General features: G+C 47.7%; 1 protein-coding gene across 1 annotated transcript; it reads right to left on the bottom strand.

The window, feature by feature from the left end:
- On the bottom strand, window positions 1,296–3,795 carry LOC8064615 (zinc finger CCCH domain-containing protein 67). Its single transcript, XM_021446721.1, has one exon. It carries the CDS (start codon window positions 3,573–3,575, stop codon window positions 1,809–1,811), a length of 1,767 nt encoding a protein of 588 aa, XP_021302396.1. The 5' UTR covers window positions 3,576–3,795; the 3' UTR covers window positions 1,296–1,808.

Below are 18,020 nucleotides of genomic sequence, written 5' to 3'. Positions count from 1 at the left end.
ATTGATTTCAATAACACGTCACTTCAAAGCATAATTAGCATATAAACTGTGTGGTCTAAAATAGAAATTGCTATACATACAAACCAAAGGCTTCAGCAAAAATAAAACTGAAACTAAACTTTTGCGTTGCTGTGTCATAAAACAGCTAAGAAATTTATCCTGAGAACAATATTTGGTTTCATTTTTTAAAAGTAGAAGAGACTTCCAATAAAAAGAAAATAAACATCTGGCAACCTTAAAAGTAACTGGAGTAATATCAAATATACTTGGCATGTCTTAAAAAAATACAGTTGATATTAAAAAAAAAGCATAGTAGCATTATCCTATAACATCATAACTACATAATGCATTGAATATGTAACGATACATTGAACCAGCACATCCAGCCTTCTATTATTTTTTAAAAAGTTCCAGGTCACTCTATGAGTCAGCACTGTCCACTGTGACCACCAGGGCCAAACAGAAGCCAAGACGAGACACGAGGCGGCCATACCGAGCCACCGCCCTAGTTGTTTTATCCTGGCAAGAACGAAGCTCCATCAGAGCACCCGCAATGGGAGGGTAGAAGGGGGTAGGAAGCATTTAATGCCCTCTTAGTACCGGGTGGATACATTGTGGAAACGGGGAGTAGTAAATGCCAGGGAGTAGTACTACTCCTGGTAGCAAGGAAATAAAGTATGATATTTATACAGTGCCCGCATTAAAAAAATTGGGGATCTGAGAAGCTTCTCGCGGGAATGGGTGGTAGGAGGTTGGGATGGCCGATATTTTTTCTTTGCAGGCCCCACCTTAAACTGGACACACATTGCGTGCGGGTGGCCTCGCTACTCTCGCCTGTACCGTGGTCCCACGTTACTACCCAACTGGGTGTATACACTGCGGTTGCTCTCAGAGGCCAGGTCGCACTCATCTGGAGCACAATAAACATTACCACATCACCATTGTAGAGGTCGACGCATCATGTTAAGCCACCTCGGAACGCATCAAACATCACAGCACACATCAAATCCTATGCCGGCCTGAGATTACCACTCAGCATTAGCCTTGACTCAGCATCCATCCAAAATGTCAAACACAAAACCATTGCGACAGCTTCAACAGAAAACAGTAGATGTCAGAACCAATCAGGCGATCATCACAGCAGCAAATGGTCGGACACAATCCATCCAATGTAAAACAAGGTGATAACATTCAACGGACGAGCTATGGAGTGAAGTGATGCTGCATAGCTTAAATTTTGGGGGTCCAGCAACAATGAAGTCATTTAACACAATCATGGACGATTGGATCCTGAGTAGTGAACACAACACAACAGTAGGGCATTTTACATCAGTTATGAATCCTCAGTAGTACAACAACAGTAGGGTGTTTTACACCAATCATGAGTCATTAGAAGCATTTGATGCAAAGCACAAGCTACCCTCATACTCCTTTTGCAAGAAGCAGAGGATGGGAGCTTAGGAGATGCTAGCACTATCCTACATAATTCACAATCCTCTCAGAACGAGGAAATCACTTTTTGGAATGATTAGCAAAAGAGGGATGTGGAAGGTACAAGGGGAAACACAATGTTCACCTAGCCAAGCTAGAGATTCCATAAAATTGGCTAGGTTCCTTCATTTCTCTCAACTGCAGGGAGGTTGTGTAAATCTCAACACCTACACTAACCAACTCCAAAAGAATGTATCACCAGTAATTGCCAGCAAGGTATGAAGGTTGGTAGATGTAGTAAGTTGTAAAAGAAGGAACTGGTGAATCACAGCAAAAAAAAATGGCACCTTTCTTGTTTGATTCATGTTATGTTTGTTCTAGACTACCATCTCATCCAGCTGGAGCTGTTCAAGCCAGCCACCGATCACCCCGGCAGTGTCATCCTCACCGCCGATATCCTCATGACTTGTGGCCTGACTCAAAGAAGCAATGGATGGCTTCTCCGGCGTTGGCTCCTTAACAAGGGTATTGACCCATGAGAGGTCCGGCTCATCGCCATTGGCACCATTCCGGAGCTCAAAGGACGAGGATCGCTTGAGGCGACCAATCTCATCGTCGTCAGCACCCCAATCTGGTGTGCTCGAGGGGATTCCCCATTTGGACCAGCTAGAGGTAACTGGTGAACCAACCAGGACGGAGGCGCCGGAGCCAAGGTCACGAGAGCTCATGCTTCTCAGTGTTTGCTGCTGCATCTTCTCCCGCTGCGCAAGGGCCGCGAGCAGCCTGGAGCTCATCGGAGACACTGGCTCAGGGATAACCGTGGCCCGGGGAGAGAGCAAGCTCTGCTGCTGCTGGAACTGGTTCAGCATGGCGGCCTTACGCGTCGGCGAGAAAGCAGCGCCGCCCTGGTCCCCGTACCGCGGTGAGTGAGATGCCGCGGAGCCTGCCATCTCCGCGGAGAACAGATCGTCGAGATTGGACGGCACGAGCGTCTTTCCCCTCGCAGACCGCACAGAGGCTGGCGATCCGATGAGCCCGTCGTAATCCGCTGAGGCGAGCAGCTCGTCCACTGCCCTGCTGCGCGCGCTCAGCGAAGTGCGCAGCCGGCTCAGATGAAGGTTCCCGGCGCTCCCGGGGAGGCACAGCGCGGGCACGTTGGGCTGCGGCCACGCGCCGGCGACGCCGCTTCCCCCGCCGGAAGGCGAGAGCGGCGGCGTGAACGACGCACCCGGCGACGGCAGCCCCATTCCCATCGCCGCTGCCATCTCCATCGCGCTGCGCTGCGACCCCGCCGACGACACGTACAGTGGCCGGAGCTCCTCGGGCGTGTGCGCGAAGAAGCAGACGCGCCGCGCGCAGCCGACGCCATCCTTGCAGAGCCGCGTCCGGTACTGCGCCGGGTGGAGCCAGCTCTCGAACACCCCGTGCGCGTACTCGCACATGTCGCCCCTCCGGCACCCCGCCCCCTTCTTGAACTCCGGGCAGGGCACGCAGCTGTAGTGGTACTTGCGCGGGTCCCGCCGCCGCGCGTTCTCGCCGGGGTGGACGAAAGGGCACTCGGTCCAGTCGTGGGAGTAGGCGCGCGAGCACGCGCGCACCTTGAAGGAGTACATGCGGAAGTCGTCGGAGGCGTAGGCGCCGTTCTTGATGTCGGGGAGGGAGGGATCCGGCGGCCACTCCTTGCGCCCTCCAAGGAGGGAGAGGAGGTGGTTCTTGAGAGGGAGCGAGTTGGGTGGGAGGGCGACGAGGTCGGACGGCCGGCGGTGTAGATGGTCGAGCAGCGTGGGGTCGGCGCCGGCAGCTAGGAGACGAGATACCGCGGCCGGCGCAGTGGAGGCGCCGCCGCCGGCGGCGAGGTGGAGTGCGGTGGAGAGGGACGACGGTGAGGCACGGTTGGGGTCGGCCAGGTGCGGCGGCGAGAGTAGGACATCGATGCAGGCCACGGACCCGTACGCCGCCGCGACCATGAGCGGGGTCATGGGCTCCGCGCCGCGCGCCGGGGAGTACCACGGGGCGGGCTCGTCGGCAAGCGACGGGTGTGCCGCGATAAGGTCCCCGAGCGCCGCGGAGTCGTCGTCGGCCGCGACCTCCAGGAGCCGCGCAGATACGGCTGCCGCCGCCGCCGCGTCGGAGGGTTCCGTCATGGCTGAGGCGCGTGATCGGGAAGGTGTTCGATGAAATGGTAGAAGAGGGGAAGGCAAAGCCGGGGGAGGGGAAAGGGACTTCGTGCTTTGGGTTTTTGGACAAAACGAGTAGGTTTTTGGGAGATTTGCCGATTGCTTATTACCCTATGTTTTATGGGTAAAACGGGGTTTTCATCTCTTTGCTCATGGTAAAGGGTGAATATTGGTTGCGGTGCTCACAAAATATATGATGTTTTACCATCAGGTACGAAAATGCCAAAAAAAAATGGATAGGTGGTTAAAAACAAGATGTAGGGTAGACACGCCCCTGAGCCTAATTGGTGGAATGATGTATATAAAGGAGAGGTACCAAAAAATCAAATGATCTTTTTTGTTTTCTTCCTTGTCTTTCTCACATGTGTGTTGAATCTTCTCGATGCCCAAGAATTTTCTTTATTCAATTTTTTTAAGGTGGCCAATACTGTAAAACAAAGAAACTCTCCACTAGCTAATTTCTTACTAGAAATCTAAATGGATAACTATTTTGTGGAATATAGATTTATTCACGGTTGATGAGAGGATCGGACATTAGTTTAATTCCAAATGAAAATGGCAAGGTTGTAGTTAGATCAAATACGAACATAGAGCCTTTTTTAATCTTTTTCAAAAAAAATATTAATAGTTATATCTCTGAATGTCGAAATTGCATCTTTGGACCCCCAAGATCAGCATAGTAGCCTAGGGCACCGGTCAAGTTTGATTTTGGATAATTGATGAAATCCGATTACTAATCGTTATGCTAAGTATGTGAATTAGATGAGGTTGGTACATGTCAAGTGATGGAACCTAGAGAATCATGATGATGGTGGTGATGATCACAATATGATCAAGTGCTCAACTTAGAAAAGAAGAAAGAGAGAAATAAAATCCTATAAAGATCAAGGCAAAGATATAAATATGATTTTGATTTGGTGATCAAGACACCATAGAGGATGTGATCCTATTTAGGATAGATGGTCGTACTTTAAAGAGGAGAATTCTTTAGCTAAGCAGTCTATCAAGTGCCACTAGGTGTCATTGTTTATGTGCATGTATCTAAAACCTAGTGTGATAGCTTAACCTTTGAAATTATTTATGAAAATATACTAACACATGTGCACACCGGTGGTACACTTGGTGGTTAGCACCTTTGAGCAAGGGTTCAAGAGGTGGAGCGGGGTTTGGGTTCAGCGGGATTCAGCGCTTTTGAGAAAATAAAATGCATATTTTCTATTACGTGGAAGAAAAATTTGGAGAAGTCGTGGGAGTGTTTCTCTCTAGAAAAACACTCACCAGACGCTGACTGTGGAGGCGTCAGACGCTGGGTCCAGTGTCTCGTGCATTGTGAATTAGTGTGACTCTTCTGAGCAGAGCGTCGGAGCATCCGAAGGGTTCGCGTCAGACGTTGTTCTGACACTGTTTGAGCATCTAGTGCATTGTGATGTCAGCCATTTGTCGCAAGCGTGTTTCATACTATGTGCGTTGGATGCTAAGGTGCATCTGATGATCTACCGTCGGATGTGTCTGACGCACCCAAGCGTTTTCTGACCTCTCTAAGTAGCGTCTAGTGTGAGGGTGGTGCGTCCGGTGCGTAGAACCTGTTGACACCATTTTTGGGCACGTGTCCAGGATGGCAGAATAGGGTGGCAGTACGATGCGGGTTGCTGATGAGGATGGTTGCCGATAAGGGAGAGGTTGAATGTGACTAAGTCCACAGGCAGTAATATGGTGCCGATGACCAGGTAAAAGGGTCTGCCGATGACCATGGCAAGGGGATTGCCGATGACGCGAAGGAGGAGTCCGGAAGCTGCCAGTTGTCATGTGGAGGAGTTTCAGTTTGTTACGAAGGGTAGTTTTATTGTTTCATTAGTTATTTGCATCGTTTTGTATATGGATTCCGTGTAATTTGGAATTCGAATTCTAATCGTGTCTGGTCGTAGCTCTTTGAGCAGGGTATAAATATAAACCCTAGGACCTTGAAATAAGATATCAAGAAATCAATCAAACACACGTTTTACTCATATTCCAGCATCTACTTTTTCGACGACTTCGTCATATTTTTTCTTTTTATTACGAGTTCTTAGGAATTCGTCGACTTAAGCTCGGCGTATTCTCGAGTTCCGCGTGAGTACCTCTTAGCCGTGACATCCGGGCGCATCGCTGTTGTCAGGACTAAAGTATTCGAGTTATCACCTTTGCCGATAGCAAGGTCAAATCGGCTGGCACGCCTTAACGTTTGAATCGGGTATTAGCCCTTTGTGTTTGCAGATCAGTTTTGCATCAACACATCTTTTGGCACGCCCAGTGGGACAGATTCAAGATCAAGATCAACATGTCGATCTCTGACCTCGATCAAGATAACGTCATCCCCGTGACGGAGGCCAACCTCAAGGATGAGCAGAAGCAAGCTATTGCACAAGCCATGGAAGAGTTCAAGCAGCAATGCCTGAAGTCTTTCAGCATAAACAGGAGCGGCGAAGTGGTCCAGAAAGATGCACTGCCAGCACCACGGCAGGTCACCTTCGACGCCAATCCTGGCAAGCTTCAAGATATGGTTGACAATGCCATCAATCGAGCGTTGATTAACCAAGCTGGTGTACTGTCTAATACGGTTTTCAACGCCGTGGCAAGAACCTTCAAGGAAGGACAAATCCCGCCGGATTATGTGGGCCCCTCCCATCATCAACCCACGGCACCAGAGGTCACGGCTCCATCGGCTGCCTTGACAAGTGTAAGTGCACAGTCTGCCATCCCTCCGAGTACATTGGGGACTACTGGTGCACTACCTATGCCGATGGCAACCAACCCGCAAATTTCAGTTGGGCAGCATAAACTGACAACAGATATGTTGGCATCGGCAATGTCAGGGTTAAATCTTCCCCCCAACTGGTGGGGTTATGGTATGCCTCCAGAGTTGACGCCGGGAACATCACAGACAACTGACATGAGGGGCAAAACTCCTATGACGTCGGCACCTTCCAATGTGCCGGTGAACCAGAGTCCTCGGTATACCACAACTACTACTGCAAGGCCTCACACTGGAAATCCTCAAGATTCAATGTTCCAAATGCCCAACGCATCGGCAGAGTCAATGCTGATGCAACAGAGGTCCATGGCCCAGTCGGGATATGTCAATTCAACAACGGTGCCCAATTACCAATCATCGGTAGCACCTATGCCGATGAATGCTAATAATGGATGGCTTGGACAGCAAGCCTTTCCACAATCGCCCCAGCAGGGTTATCAGACTACAGGGTTCCAGCAAGGGCAGGTCTATCCCGGGTTCCAAGGTCAGGGGATTCCCAACCAGCCAATAAATTTTGGACAGCAACTCGGAGGACAGCCAATCGGTGGACAGCAGTTTGGTAGTCCGCAGATTGGAGGACAGGTGACCAATACGATGTCCCACACAGGTCACGTCCCGAACAGACACGTGGAGGTTCGCCACCAAATGCCAGATCCGCAGCCGCCTCATCGGCAAGATGCCGATGCGTATTGGGCCGATAAGATTGCCGAAGTAATGAGGGAACAATTTGGGATAAAACCCAAAGTCAACACTTATTCTTATCGGACACCGTATCCTCCAGCGTATGATTTGATCCCGCTTCCACATCGGTACAAAGTACCGGATTTTACAAAGTTTTCCGGACAGGACGACACGTCAACCATGGAGCATGTCAACAGGTTCATTATTCAATGTGGAGAGGCTGGTAACAGGGACGAATTGAGGGTTCGTCTATTTTCATCATCATTGTCTGGATCGGCCTTCACTTGGTTCATATCATTGCCTCCCAATTCAGTAATTACTTGGGCCGATCTAGAGAAGCAATTCCACAGATACTTCTTCTCGGGGGTTCATGAGAAGAAGATCACCGACTTGGTCAAGTTGAGGCAACGTAATGATGAGACGGTTGAGGGATTTGTGCAGAGGATACGAGAGGTCAAGAATAAATGCTATAGCCTGGTTCTGGATGATCGGCAGCTAGCCGATTTGGCTTTCCAGGGTTTGTTGCCACACATCAGGGATAAGTATGCCTCTCAGGAGTTCGAAAGTTTGAGTCACTTGGTGCAGAGGATATCTGATCAAGACATCAAGCCTTTCGAGCCTAAGAGGGCATGGAATAAGAAAGTCTCATTTGTTGATGAAGCAACAAGCTCAGATTCCGATGAAGAACCAGTAATCGGTTTGGCAGAATGGGTAAAAAACAAGAAGCCGATGTCTTGTCCTTTTGGGCAGAAGGAACCAGAGAAGTTTGCGTTTGACACCGCCAAGGCCGATAGGATATTTGACTTTCTACTTCAGGAAGGTCAAATCAAACTGTCACCTAACCACGTGATCCCGTCGACAGAAGAGTTGAAGAGGATGAGATATTGCAAGTGGCATAATGCGACTTCACATGACACCAACGAGTGCAAGGTATTCAGACAGCAGCTGCAATCGGCTATAGAGTCAGGGAGAATCAAGTTTGACAGTTCCAAAGCCTAGAAGCCGATGAAGATAGACCAACATCCTTTCCCGACAAACATGTTGGATGCTAAGGGGAAGGCTAAGGTCTTAACATCGGAGACAGCTGAGAAGAGTGCATCGGTAGATCCTCAGCATCAAGTTACTACCGCCGATGCAAGAAGTAAGGGCTTGGTCCAGGAAGGAGCTAGCTCAGGAAGGATTCCTCGATCTGGTATTGTCATAACTCATAGAAGGCCTCGAGAGAGATGGCAACAACGGGAAGATCGGTACCGGCGCCAGCAGGAAGATTATCAACAGGAAGAAGAAAGACGCCGACAGGAGTGGAATCGGCACAGGGATCATTGGAATTGCCCATTCTTCATCCATTGTTGGGAGGAAAATATCAAGCTTCCTACGGTCAGAGACTGCCCTGAATGCAACGGTTATGATCGGTACGACAGGAACGATCGGCGTTATCATGATGATGAACGACGATTTAATGGGCCGATCAGAGGAAGGGCGTCAGTTCATGATCGGCTGGGGGGCAGGCTTAGCGTTCACGATCGGCTCGGTGACCATGTCCAGTATTTTCCCAGGAACCAAGAGGAGCTTGAAAGAATGGCTGATGCGCGGGTTCCCGATGAATTCATATTTTGCAGGGATGCTAACACGCACCGCATGGAGTCAAGAGAGAACCAACGCCCGACGGCAAGGCAAAGGCCACTTCCTCCATGGTGCCCTCAAGGATTAACCAAGACACAGAAAAGGAGATTGCAACGTGAAAGGCAGGAAGAGCTAAATAAAGGAGAGAACTCTGGAAGTCGGCAGCCGTCAGACACTAAGAAGGAAGGTCCATCGGCAGGCGTCAACATGGTCTTCATGTTGCCGATGGAGTTTCTTGCACCAGCCAGTGATGATGAGTTGGAATTTTCTGATCAGATAGCTCAGTTGGCTCTGGATCCGATGACGGCTATCTTTGAGAAACCTGCCGATGACGAGAGGCAGCATCTCAAAGCTTTGTTCCTCAAAGGAAGGGTTGATGGGCAGCCAATGACCAAGATCCTAGTTGATGGTGGAGCTGCTATTAATATTATGCCGTATGCAGTATATCGGAAGCTTGGGAAAGGGGATCAAGATTTGACCAAGACCGATATGATGCTCAAAGACTTTGAAGGAAACGTGTCTCCAGTCAAGGGGGCGATATGTGCAGAGTTGACCATCGGCAGCAAAACCTTGCCGACAACTTTTTTCGTGATCAGCGGAAAAGGTGCTTACAATTTATTATTGGGGAGAGATTGGATTCATGCCAATTGTTGTATCCCATCTACAATGCATCAGTGCTTGGTTCAGTGGGTAGGTGACAAGATTGAGATCGTCCCAGGGGATTCTTCTTATGTTATCGCATCGGCAGAGGCGGATACTTATGAAAAGACTAGGTGCATTTCAGGAGAAGTTTGGGAGAAAGATTTTCTCAAAGTTGCCGATTATGAGATTCCACCGATCCAAGCAGTCGGTTGTGACGACGGTTTTTAATGGATAGATTCGCCGATGATGGAAAATTAGGCCAGGGGTTCACATCGGCCGATGATTTGGTAGAAGTAGATATAGGTAATGGTGATAAGCCTAGGCCTACTTTTATTAGTGCTAAATTAGATCCTGAGTGTAAGCGACAATTGATTAGTTTGTTAAAGGAGTATAAAGATTGCTTTGCTTGGGATTATACAGAGATGCCTGGTTTAGACCGATCAATTGTCGAACATCGGTTACCCATCAAGTCTGGATTTCGGCCACATCAGCAACCAGCCCGCCGATGTAATCCTAACATTCTACCTGATATTAAGGCCGAAATCACTAAGCTTATTGAAGCTAAGTTTATTCGGCAGTGTCGGTATGCCGAATGGATTTCCAATGTTGTTCCGGTTTACAAGAAGAACGGGAAGCTTCGGGTGTGCATTGATTTCAGGAAGCTTAATAAAGCTACGCCGATGGACGGATACCCAATGCCTGTCGCCGATCTACTGGTTGATGCTGCGGCTGGCCATCGGGTCATCAGCTTCATGGATGGTAATGCAGGTTACAATCAAATATTCATGGCAGAGGAGGATATTCCAAAAACCGCGTTCAGGTGTCCTGGTCATGTTGGACTATTTGAGTGGATAGTCATGACTTTTGGGTTAAGGAATGCTGGTGCTACTTATCAAAGAGCTATGAATTTTATATTTCATGAGTTCATCGGCAAGATCGTAGAAATTTATATTGATGATGTGGTGGTTAAGTCTGGAGATTTCTCAAAGCATCTTGCCGATTTACGAAAAGTGTTGGAGTGCACAAGGAAGCATGGATTGAAAATGAATCCCAACAAGTGTGCATTTGGCGTATCGGCAGGGCAGTTTCTTGGTTTCATGGTACACCAAAGGGGTATTGAAATTAGTCGAAGATCTATTGATGCCATCAATAAAATAGTGGCCCCTACCAATAAAACCGAGCTCCAATCCTTGATCGGCAAGGTGAATTTTATCAGAAGATTTATATCGAATTTATCCGGGAGAATTCGTGCTTTCAGTCCTCTTCTTAAATTGAAAGCCGATCAGGAGTTTGTTTGGGGAAAAGAACAGCAGTTGGCTCTAGATGAAATCAAAAAGTATCTAGTAAATCCTCCAGTGTTAGTTCCACCTCAACAAGGGAAACCCTTCAAATTATATTTATCTACCGATGGGTCGGTTATCGATTCAGCTTTAGTTCAAGAATTTGAAGGGAAAGAGAGAGTAATTTATTATTTGAGTAGGAGGTTGATTGATGCTGAAACCAGGTATTCGGCCATTGAGAAGCTGTGCTTATGCTTATATTTTTCATGTATCAAGCTAAGACATTACCTGTTATCGGCCGAATGTGCTGTTGTTTGCAAAGATGACGTGGTCCGATACATGCTATCTATGCCGATTATGAGTGGTAGGATCGGTAAATGGATTTTGGCGCTGTCGGAGTTCGATTTGCGTTACGAATCGGCTAAGGCGGTCAAAGGGCAGGTTATGGCCGATTTTGTGACTCAGCATTGCGGTCTAGTGGAAACCTTGGAAATTGCACCCTGGACGCTCTTCTTTGATGGATCTACCTGTGACCGGGGAGCAGGAATCGGCATTGTATTAGTTTCTCCTAAGGGGAGGAAGTATGAGTTTTCCTTGCTGATTGTTGCTACATCAACAAATAATCAGGCTGAGTATCAAGCTTTGATCAAGGGATTGGAGTTGTTAAGAGAAGTTCGTGCTGATGCTGTTGAAGTATTCGGGGATTCCATGTTGGTTATAAATCAATTGGCCGGAAGCTATGAATGCCGAAGTGAAGTTCTCATAACCTATTTCGAGAGAAGTGTGCAACTGTTAAAGGAGTTCAAGAACTTCCGATTGGAGCATGTTCCCCGATTGCATAATGAAGACGCTAATCGGTTAGCCCAGCATGCCTCGGGATATCAGCCAATGATTAATGCGACATCGGCGGTCAGTGCCGGTGACTGGAGGAAAGAAATTATTGATTATCTAAAAGATCCATCCAAAAAAGTTGAAAGACGGGTTCGATTTCAAGCAACCAAGTATGTGCTCCTTGAAAATGAATTGTATTATCGAACTATCGACGGAATTCTTCTCCGATGCTTGGGTGATGATGAAGCCAGAAGTTTGATGGGAGAAATCCATGAAGGAGTGTGTGGGGCGCATCAGTCAGCTTTTAAGATGAAGTGGATGATTCGAAGGAATGGATATTTTTGGCCAACCATACTTGAAGATTGTTTTAAATATTTCAAGGGATGTCAAGGTTGTCAAAAGTTCGGTAACATCCAGAGAGCACCCGCATCGGCCATGAATCCTATAATAAAACCTTGGCCGTTCCGGGGGTGGGCCATCGATCTGATCGGCCAGATTTATCCACCATCTAGCAAAGGGCATAAGTTCATTCTAGTTGCCACTGACTATTTCACTAAGTGGGTCGAAGCTATTCCTTTGAAGAGAGTCACATCGGCCGATATGATTGATTTTGTGAAGGAGCATATTATTTACCGATTTGGGATTCCCCAAACGATTACCACCGATCAGGGCACCATGTTCACGTCGGGGGAGTTCGATGAATTCGCAATCGGTATGGGAATTAAAGTATTGAATTCTTCTCCTTACTATGCTCAAGCCAATGGGCAGGCCGAAGCGTCTAACAAAGGGATTATCAAACTTATTAAACGAAAGATTGAAGAAAATCCTAGGCGGTGGCATGCATTGTTAAATGAAGCACTGTGGTCTTATCGTATGGCTTGTCATGGATCAACCAAGGTGTCACCCTATCAATTGGTGTATGGACATGATGCAGTTTTGCCTTGGGAGATTAAGGCTGGATCTAGGCGATTATCTTTTCAAGATCAATTGGCTACCGATGATTATACCACTTTGATGACCGATGAGTTAGATGATTTAGCAGGGCATCGGTTAAAGGCTTTAATGAGTATAGAAGAAAATAAGAAGAGAGTTGCTAGATGGTATGATAAAAAAGTAAAGGCTAAGGAGTTTGCCGATGGGGATTTGGTATGGAAGTTGATTTTGCCAGTCGGGACTAAAAGTTCGAAGTTTGGGAAGTGGTCTCCTAATTGGGAAGGTCCTTATCGGATAAGACACTCAGCTCCTGGTAATGCCTATATTCTAGAAACTCTCGAAGGAGTTGGATTTCCCAGAGCATTAAATGGCAAATATTTAAAGAAGTACTACCCCAGCATATGGATCGACGCATAAAAGTTTAAGTGCCGATAACACTCCTATCGGCTGGATTTAAATGTTCGGGGGTAGACTTAATGTTTCAAAGGGTGCCGATAACAGTCTTATCGGCTAGACTAAAAGCTAAAAGCGGAAAAACAAAGGTGTGTTGCCGATGAAAGTTTCAGATGTTCAGCAGCGCTTGGATCGCTGATATGGCGCGCAGCCGAATCTGATTGGCTGTCTCTATCTCTTTGATATCATCATCGGCAGAACCTTCTATCGGCTTCAGCTTCCTCTTCAGCTGCAGCGCTTTGCGACCATGGACGTTTCGTTCTTGTTCAAGGTGCTTGATGGTTTCCGGTAGACGACTTTCTTCTTGCTGGGCTTGGGACAGAGCATCCTCTACTTGCTTGAGTTCGGCCAGTAGAGCTTCTCTTTTCGCCGATAGATCAGACACTTTCTGCTTCAGTGCATCACCTGAGGACTTTAAGGTGCCGATGTTCTTATGTTTCTCATCGGCTAAAAGTTTTTCTTTCATCATCTCCTCAGAGAGCTGGATTTGAGCGGCTCTATCGGCAAGGCGTCGAGTGGCTCTCTGGTACTGTAGCTGGCGGCTTTCTAGGTGTGCAGCATGGAAGAGTGTCTCTTCAGCATTGGCAGGAATTTGGCCTCTAAGGGTCTTGAACAGGGCTTTGGCTGGGTCAGAATCGTTGACCAGTTGAGTTGTGTCTTGATGAAGTATGGCCGATAGCTCTTCCAGCTTAGCTCTGGTTTCTGCCGATACAGTTCCAACTGCCCGAGAGGAGCTTGCTTCCTCGCCTTCTTCTTCGAAGATATCAATGGCGAAGGAGAATAAGCTGTTGGGAGAATCTTGTTCCTGAAAATGAAGATGAAATAAGTCAGTTTTATGGTCAAAACTTCGGCAGACGGTACTGGTGGAAAATTGGATGACTTACTTGCTTCAAGGCAATTTCTTGCCTTTGACTCAAAGATGCCGGTGGAGCTACAGGTTGATCGGCAAATGTTGCCGATGGAACGATATCGCCTGAAAGAAGACAGGAAGGATTATGAGACTAAATGAAAATAAGTTTATCGGCGGAAGTATTGTTGAGATATGTTACCTGGAGGAGAGAGAATAGCTGCCTGAGTTGGGGAAACCGCCGATGATATAACTGGACCTGCCGGGCTAGTTGTTTGTTCACCTACGTCAACTGATGTACCTGCCGTTTGAGGTTCTTCTTGCTGGGGTTCTTCCATCTGTGGTGCTTCCTGTATTGGTTGAGGAGATAGTGCTTGCTGTGCCTGGACTTCTGGAGGAGAAGGGGAAGATTCCACCGGGATTGGAGACATCGGAGGAGGAGGAGGAGTTGCCACTTTCTGACGCTTTGTTCCAGTCTTAGCACCTTGGACGCCTTTCCTCTTTGGCTGGCTAGACTGGGGGGCATCGGCACCTTGGCGTTTGGTTTTTGCCGATGCACCAGTTTGCTGCAACAACGATAAGGAGTTTATGAGCACGGATAACCGATATAAAGATAGTCAGCATAAATAAAAAGGGTTTTAACAGATTGCCTTGAAAGCTTGCGCCAGAGTGGAAGCAGTTACCGTTGGTGATGTCTGAGTTTTCCTGGTGGTAACTTTCTTGAGGCGCGCACCCCGGTGCACGATGGAAGCCAGAGTGGGGGCATTATGGCCGATTGAGGAGATCGGGCCTGATGGGAATAAGTCGATCGGCTTGCCACTCCTGCTAACCGATGGGGGGGTGTTGTCAATCTACAAAAGAAATACAGGGGTAAGTTACCGATGGGAATAGTATTGGAAAATGAGACATCGGTTTAAAATACTTACAGTGTCATCAGGGACTTCGTATTCGGGGTCGATCATGCCGCGGTATGAGAGGGCCGATCTGCAGAATAGATTCTCCTTCCATTCTGCCCACCATAGCTTGTATGCTTGAGTGATAAAGGCAGCTGGAACCCATTCCGACAGATCTACATCTGTATCGGCATTTGGTGGTAGCTGGGCTACTCGAGTCCACTCGAGGAGGTTGGCGATGGGTTCTCTGGGCTTTATTACATCGGCATAAGGAAGTGCAATCGGCAATTGGCCGAAGGCTAGCTGGCGAGCTAATGCCGATGGATTATAAAATTCATAGGTTTGGGGGGAGGTTTTTGTGCTACCGAAGAAATTCACTGGTATGGCTCTGGGAGTCACAATTGCCATCATCACCTCATTGTCCCTGTCAAGAGCTTCGTCAAATGGATTGAAGGTCAGAGGGAGCATACTGTCTGGGTCGTCATAAGCCAGCCATGGTCGTTCATCTCTGGCCAGACCCTCATACAGAGTCTCAAAGAATCGGCCGATCTGATCCGGATCGTTCCCTGAACCGGGTAAGACTATGACGGCTTCGCCAAAGTTCAAGGGGGCACGCGTTGCCGATTCCTCTTCACCCAACACGTGATTCTCGGCTATGTCTCTTGGGAAGTGCTGTGAGAACAGGTTGAAATTAAGGCGCTTATGCAGGTGCAGATTGAGCCACATATTAATAAACCACCAGGGGCCTCCCAAGTTGCCGATGGATTGGCCAAGCAGGAGTTTCTGGGCTACCTGATGAAGAAGGTGGTAAACAGCGCCGAGCAAATATCGGCCGAGAGGAAATTGGCCGCCGCTAGCCAGTCTTTCTGCTGCCGATAGATAGACAGAAGTCGGTCCTGCCGATCGACCACAGAATACAAATTTGTCTAACCACATGTTCAGAAAGGTGGTTTGCTCCTTTATGGTGACGAGCCCTCTCCCGCGGTACTTCTGGATGTACCCTGACCAACCGCCGATAGCGCGAGTCTCCACTTTGGCACTGGGGGCGGTATCAAAAAAGTGGGTGCTATCGGCAGAAGATATATCTAGTCCGGTAAGCATGGCTACATCGGCAAGGGTAGGAGAAGCAGGGCCGTGGCCAAAAACAAAAGCATTGAGAGTGTCTGACCAGAAGTAGGATGCAGCTATCAGCAATGACTCGTTCCTGTGCATATCGGCAATGGATAGCCTAATGCATTGAGCTAGCTTCCTCTCACCCCATTGAACTTCATAAGAGTTACTGACCCTCAAGAACCAATCTTTCCACCCTACAGTAGGGCTGGGCCAAGAGCGAAAGGTGTCTTTCCACAGATCTAAAGAAAAGTTTTCAGCTCTAAAGGGAATCCTGTTGGTCTCTGCATTGATAAGGTCGGTTGGATCTGGGTTCCCTAGAGGGCCGAGGCACTGAAGATGTGGTTGATCGGTAGGGATGACAATTTTGTTGGACAATTCCTAGTGTTTTGGGGAATAAAAATAAAAAGGAAAAGGAAAGTATTCGGTAAGATGAATCACAGATGAACAAGAATGCGAGAAAAAGGTACAGCAGATGAGATGGAAGTCTGACCTCAGGGACGACAAAGCCAACGGCCATCTTGTCGTGAAGAGGACGCTGGGGGGCACCGGAGTTGATGAAGAGGAGTGCTTGCCGGAGATCTTGAGGGTTGTAAATGGCGCCGCCACTGGAAAAGCAAAGTTGGATAGTAGAATGGTGTAATGGGGGAGGAGTACCCAAGAAGGAACTATTTATAGGACAAGATGGGCAAGGGCAAATCCGACTTATCTCTTTGCCGCATCCGAGAAGCCCGAGGGTACTCAGGTGGATATGGTAACTGTTCGCACGGTAATCCAGGGATTGTGCAGGTGATTTGACAGAAAGCGGTCATTATCTAAAGATATTTTACTGTGCGCGATCTCCTGGTCGGTCCATCGGCGATATTCTATAACGGTCATCTTGCCGATGGGCGGATAGAGGGAAGGTAACCGTTTTTGCGAATATCCCGGTCAGAGCATCGGCAGATCTTTGTAACGGTATTGTTGCCGATGTACGACCAAGAAAGATGCCCGTTTAGGAAGTTGGGGATTTCGAGGAATCTGCGGAGGATTAGGATCAGAGTTGTCCAGATTGAGGTTGTCGGTTACCAGATTAGGAGCATTAATTGCGGAGGAGACATCATTACTGCAGAGAATTTCGGAGCATTAATAGTTTTATACTCCGAAACTGGGGGGCATGTGTTGACACCATTTTTGGGCACGTGTCCAGGATGGCAGAATAGGGTGGCAGTACGATGCGGGTTGCTGATGAGGATGGTTGCCGATAAGGGAGAGGTTGAATGTGACTAAGTCCACAGGCAGTAATATGGTGCCGATGACCAGGTAAAAGGGTCTGCCGATGACCATGGCAAGGGGATTGCCGATGACGCGAAGGAGGAGTCCGGAAGCTGCCAGTTGTCATGTGGAGGAGTTTCAGTTTGTTACGAAAGGTAGTTTTATTGTTTCATTAGTTATTTGCATCGTTTTGTATATGGATTCCGTGTAATTTGGAATTCGAATTCTAATCGTGTCTGGTCGTAGCTCTTTGAGCAGGGTATAAATATAAACCCTAGGACCTTGAAATAAGATATCAAGAAATCAATCAAACACACGTTTTACTCATATTCCAGCATCTACTTTTTCGACGACTTCGTCATATTTTTTCTTTTTATTACGAGTTCTTAGGAATTCGTCGACTTAAGCTCGGCGTATTCTCGAGTTCCGCGTGAGTACCTCTTAGCCGTGACATCCGGGCGCATCGCTGTTGTCAGGACTAAAGTATTCGAGTTATCACCTTTGCCGATAGCAAGGTCAAATCGGCTGGCACGCCTTAACGTTTGAATCGGGTATTAGCCCTTTGTGTTTGCAGATCAGTTTTGCATCAACAGAACCTAACACATCCGACGCTCATCGACTATGAACTTTAACGTTTAAGTGATTGTTGTAGATCAACGGGTCATGTTTGATAAGGACAAGGGGCAGCGATCTAGCAGCGCAATCAGGACAGTGTTGGACACTGGGGTTGCGTCTAAGTCCGACGCCTAGCGTCAGCACATCCGACTGAAAGCCCAAGTTTGGTTTTGGTAATTAATGACACTAAGTTGCTAATGCCTCTATGTTCAAAGTGGTTTAAGTTAGGCATAGCAACACATGTGATGAAGGAGCAATGGTGACATGGAGTGGTGGACACATGATCACAACAAGAAGAATTATGAACTGGAGATCATGGTGATGGACAAGGAGTAAAATGATCAAGGCAAATATATAAACATAGGGTTTTACTTTTGTCCGTCTAAGTTAAGTAGAGAAGTAATTGACTGGATTTAGGATAGGTAGCCAACTATCAAGAGGGGAAATCACGGTCATCTC

Source organism: Sorghum bicolor, chromosome 8 (genome assembly GCF_000003195.3).
Source record: "Sorghum bicolor cultivar BTx623 chromosome 8, Sorghum_bicolor_NCBIv3, whole genome shotgun sequence".
NCBI lineage: Eukaryota > Viridiplantae > Streptophyta > Magnoliopsida > Poales > Poaceae > Sorghum > Sorghum bicolor.
The sequence above is the reverse complement of the archived record's forward strand: the minus strand, read 5'-3'. Positions and strand labels throughout refer to the sequence as shown.

What these genes read in the sequence shown, in the direction of transcription:
- LOC8064615 (XM_021446721.1), bottom strand. Translation starts at nt 3,575, where the DNA reads ATGACGGAACCCTCCGACGCGGCGGCGGCGGCAGCCGTATCTGCGCGG.